Below are 4,917 nucleotides of genomic sequence, written 5' to 3'. Positions count from 1 at the left end.
TATATATATATATGTGTGTGTTTTTGATGACTTAAATGCTAACGCTGAAGAATAATCTTTGATGAAAAAACTTCAAAATCAACTTATGTGTTCTTGACGACTTAAATACCAATGCTAAAAATAATTTTTGATGAAAAAACTTTAAAATCAGCTTTAAATTTAACTTTTAAAATTTAAATTTTAACGTCGGCTGATGCTGAATTGGAGAAACTACGGGAGCCGAACTTTAGTAAGAGAAAGTTGTCGCTCATAACATGAGTCAGAAGAGGAAGCATTAGTGAGTAGCTTAGCATGGAGTGTGTGCATTGTGGCGTGCGCGTATTAGTTTTTCGTTCAAGGGAAAAGGGAAATAAAGGACAAAACGAAAAGTGGAAATAAATAAATAAATAAATAAATAAAAGTAAATAATAAAAAAGTGATTTTCCTCGGCGGCGAACTGTCTGGCCGTCAGTTCATTCTCCCTTTTGCTTTTCTTTTTCTTTCAACAAATAAAAAGAAAAAAAAAACGTCTTTTTTAGACCATCCATCCATCCGTTCCGTTCCGTCACCGAGCGAAGCAGCCGCAGTCGTCGTCTTCTCCACTCCACCCCCCACGCCTCCTTCCTTCCCTTCGCTTTTACCTTCCCGATTCCCCTTTCTCCTCCTCCCTCCTCCTCCTGCTGCTCTCTCCCTCTACCTCTGTTGCCGGTGGAGGATCTGGCCGGCTTCGAGGACGCCTGTTTCTTGGGATGGTATGTCATTTCTTCTCTTTCTCGCGGTTCTTGCTGTTCTTGATGTTGGGGGGTGATTTCGGGTTGTGCGATTGATGTAGCTTCTCCGGGGTTGGTGGTGATAATTAGTATTTAGTTCGTCTTAATTTTGGGTCATGAGGGGTGTGTGGTGTATTTTGCTGCTGATTGTTGGTTTGTTATGTGAATCGTTTCTTCTAATCAATTTGCCATGGATTCTTGGCTCTGTGTGTATCTTGACTCCAAACCCTATGGTGAAAGTGAGACCCTTGAGTTGGGAGATTAAAGAACGAGGTAGGTTTAGTTGCTTTGACCCTAGTCTTAGGGTGGTTTATCATATTAGTATATTTTTTATGTTTTAATGTAGTAAAATATTTATGTTTGGTTTGCTGTTAGATACACAGGAGTTAAGCATCAATGATTTCATTCCTAGGTTCTCCTTTTTCATATAGGGGTTCTGCTTCTGACCAGAAGTAGTAGTGACCTGTGTGCCTTTTTTTCTGATCTCCACATGTTTGGGAGTTTTGATCTCTCAATTGCTAGCGAAAAGTTGTCATAATGCCAGCCTAATGGGATCAATGCCCTACCAATTTCTTCGCATCCTGCCGGATCCATTGGAACAGAAATTAATTAGTTGACCCAGTAGAACTGAACTTTTGGGACATTTGTTGCTGTGTTTCTAGTTAATCAACTTCTTGGATAGCTTTCCATTAATTCTGAACAAAACTGGTTCTTTTGGATAGCTTTCTTGTGTCACATGGTTCCCTTTTCCCCTAATTTGGTAATAGCATATTGTGGTTCTTTTGTATAGTTACACGATTTCGTAATTATGAAATATAAAAGATAAACACGATAGCGCAGGTTTCTTATGATTTGAGCTTACTTTGCTTGAACCAAACGGGCCTGTTAGGTAACAAAGATTAAGTTTCTTATATGGGTTATTTATTTTGTTTTTGAAGCAAGAGGTCACATGCCATTAATAACTTGTAATGTGAAAAAATGCTTCTTGTTTGTAATGGTTCCCAATTGCATTTATAATGTTGGGGACCTATGTCTGGTCTTTGGCTGCTTTTTATAGCTAATATGTTGATGGCCATGCCTGCATATCTATTACAAAGCGGGTCCCAAGTCCCAACTATTTCATTGATTAACAAGATTTCTTGATTTCAGATGTAACTTATGCTGAAAGCTAATCCATTGAACAAATACCCTTGATTCTGTTTGCTTTAATCGTACTTTCCAAAATATAATTTTAGTTGAACACCATATGCTATGGCATAGTGGAAGTCGATATGAAGCTTAGGTGTTAAATGAAAAAACCTTTTTAACAATGTGCTTATGTATCCGTCTCTTACATGGATCAATCTTGTTTGTATTGCAGTTGATGGTATCAACATACTGAACATGTTTGTGAAAAGGACGGCAGGATCAACTCCCTGTTGAGTACCATTCCACAAGATTTCACCAGTATGTCAGCTAGGGCTTCAAACCATGCATATATATGTTCAGATGATTCTCAAATGCCGTACTATAATAACTCAGTGCCTTCAGGGGGAAATGGTAGGTTCTATATAACACAAAATCATCAGGATGCTCACTACGCTTCTTCTGATGATGGGTCACAGAAGATTGGTTCGAGCCCTCAAGCATTTGAAGCGCCGTACTGCACTCTAGAATCATCCTCAGCAAATGGTGCTCATCCTGCCCATAGCTCTGCATCTTCTCACAGCATCTCTCCTATTAGCGGGAGCCCCCTGTCTCATCATGATAGCCACTCAGACCACACGTACAATTCCCCTCCAAGTGCATCCTGTGTCACAGAGATTACAGATCTCCAGATTAAACTGAGGGAGCTGGAGAATGCAATTCTTGGGCCTGAGCTAGACATAGCTTATGACAGCCCTGAGAGCGCCTTGCAACCAAACATAATGGCAACACCAGAAAATTGGAGACAGCTTCTGGGAATTAATACAGGAGATTTGAAGCAAGTAATCATAGCATGTGGCAAGGCTGTTGCCGAGAATGATGTTCGGCTGACAGAACTACTGATATCTGAGTTAGGTCAGATGGTGTCTGTCTCTGGTGATCCATTGCAACGATTGGGGGCTTATATGTTGGAAGGCCTTGTTGCCAGACTTTCTTCCTCTGGCAGTAAGATATATAAATCCTTGAAGTGTAAGGAGCCTACAAGCTCTGAGCTCATGTCATACATGCATCTTCTTTACGAGATATGCCCATTCTTCAAATTTGGTTATATGTCAGCTAATGGCGCCATCGCTGAAGCTATTAAGGGAGAGAACTTTGTTCACATAATTGACTTCCAAATTGCACAAGGGAGTCAATGGATGACATTAATACAGGCCCTTGCAGCGAGGCCTGGAGGACCACCATTTCTACGAATCACTGGTATAGATGACTCGAATTCTGCTTACGCCAGAGGTGGTGGACTGGATATAGTTGGTATGAGATTGTATAAAGTTGCTCAGTCTTTTGGTCTGCCCTTTGAGTTCAATGCTGTTCCAGCTGCTAGCCATGAGGTTTATCTTGAGCATCTTGATATAAGAGTTGGTGAAGTTATTGTTGTGAATTTTGCCTATCAGCTGCATCACACTCCAGATGAAAGTGTAAGCACAGAAAACCATCGGGATAGGATTTTAAGAATGGTCAAGAGCCTCTCCCCTAGGTTGGTGACTCTTGTTGAGCAGGAGTCAAATACAAACACACGGCCATTCTTCCCAAGATACTTGGAGACTCTCGACTACTACACAGCCATGTTTGAGTCGATAGATGTCGCTCTCCCAAGGGATGATAAGAGACGGATGAGCGCAGAGCAACACTGTGTGGCGCGGGACATTGTCAATTTAATCGCATGTGAGGGTGCTGAGAGGGTAGAGAGGCATGAGGTCTTTGGAAAATGGAAGGCAAGATTAACGATGGCAGGGTTTCGGCCATACCCGCTGAGTTCAGTGGTGAACAGTACCATCAAAACGCTGTTGCATACTTACAATAGCTTCTACAGGCTTGAGGAGCGAGATGGTGTCCTTTACCTTGGATGGAAGAATAGAGTATTGGTTGTATCTTCTGCATGGTGTTGACATGTCTTTGGAAGAAGAAGCTCATGTACGTGCATTGTTTTTATCTCACAATTTTTCATCTTCCAGTGATTTGTACTTAAATTATTTTGCATGTTCCTACATCTGAAATCATATGCTTAATTTGTACACTGCCATCGTTTCGCAGGTCCCATCACATCTCCATCTCCAGCTTGCAGGTGCAAGATGTAACACGAGCTTTGCTTTGCAGTGGTGTAGAATAATGCAAACTATAACTGTGGATATCTCTAGTCCTCAATCTCCCCATGCTCACCATCCATCTAATTCAACGCTTATCTGATCATCTGAGATACTCAACATCAGCTGGTGCGACAATCGTAGCATAGAAGTCGTAACCTTGTTCTATCCATGCTAAATATGTATAATATAGGAATCTGGTATTGCATCCAAGGCTGGATGCTCTTGCTCTTAGGTTTGACATGTTGTAATGTTCAGTGATCAAGCTAGACAGGCCCAAGTTGGCTGCTAGTTTTCTATGTCAGTTGTGTACCTGTGTAGTTGCTTGTAAATTTGGGTGAATGCTATATAACATCAGTATTATTGTCTGTTAATGATGCTATTTTCTGGCACGTGTATTTGTGTACCTGTGTTGTACCATGCAGTTAGTACATATATATATATTTTTATTTTGTGTGTGCGTGCGCCTTTGGTATGCAGCAGCATGGTGTTCTGCATGCTTGAAAATAGCTCAGGTTGAAGAATTTTTCTGATGAGAGACTGCCTGGAGCATGATGGCCATCGCAGTGCTATAATTTTTCCTATACAACTCCGTTGAATAGGATTAATCTTTTTTTTTAAGGAGAATAGGATTGATCTTGCTGATTGCTATTTCTAATGACCAAGTGTATACGCTTGATTATACTTTTATGCAGTTTTCTAGCTGCGCAAATGCGAAATATGCAACATGATCGTCTAAACTAAATCCTTCTGTAGTTTTGTTTAATATACTCTCTTGGTCGTGATTTCCACAAGATGCATTTTTCTCTAATCTCTATCATGGTCGCGATGAACCACACAGACACACTCCATCTGGTCGCCAAAATTTAAAACCTAAACCTTTTTTAAACATCTAAAGA

At 40.6% G+C, this 4,917-nt stretch overlaps 1 protein-coding gene across 1 annotated transcript; it reads left to right on the top strand.

Moving 5' to 3' along the window:
• Positions 1-538: 538 nt before the first annotated feature.
• Positions 539-4,410, top strand: LOC127752449 (scarecrow-like protein 21). The gene is made up of 3 exons (XM_052277818.1): positions 539-731; positions 2,110-3,848; positions 3,969-4,410. The coding sequence occupies exon 2, from the start codon at positions 2,198-2,200 to the stop codon at positions 3,821-3,823; it is 1,626 nt and encodes a 541-aa protein (XP_052133778.1). The 5' UTR covers positions 539-731; positions 2,110-2,197; the 3' UTR covers positions 3,824-3,848; positions 3,969-4,410.
• The last annotated feature ends 507 nt before the right edge of the window (positions 4,411-4,917 follow it).

The sequence above is a fragment of the Oryza glaberrima genome, chromosome 10 (genome assembly GCF_000147395.1).
Source record: "Oryza glaberrima chromosome 10, OglaRS2, whole genome shotgun sequence".
NCBI lineage: Eukaryota > Viridiplantae > Streptophyta > Magnoliopsida > Poales > Poaceae > Oryza > Oryza glaberrima.
The sequence above is the reverse complement of the archived record's forward strand: the minus strand, read 5'-3'. Positions and strand labels throughout refer to the sequence as shown.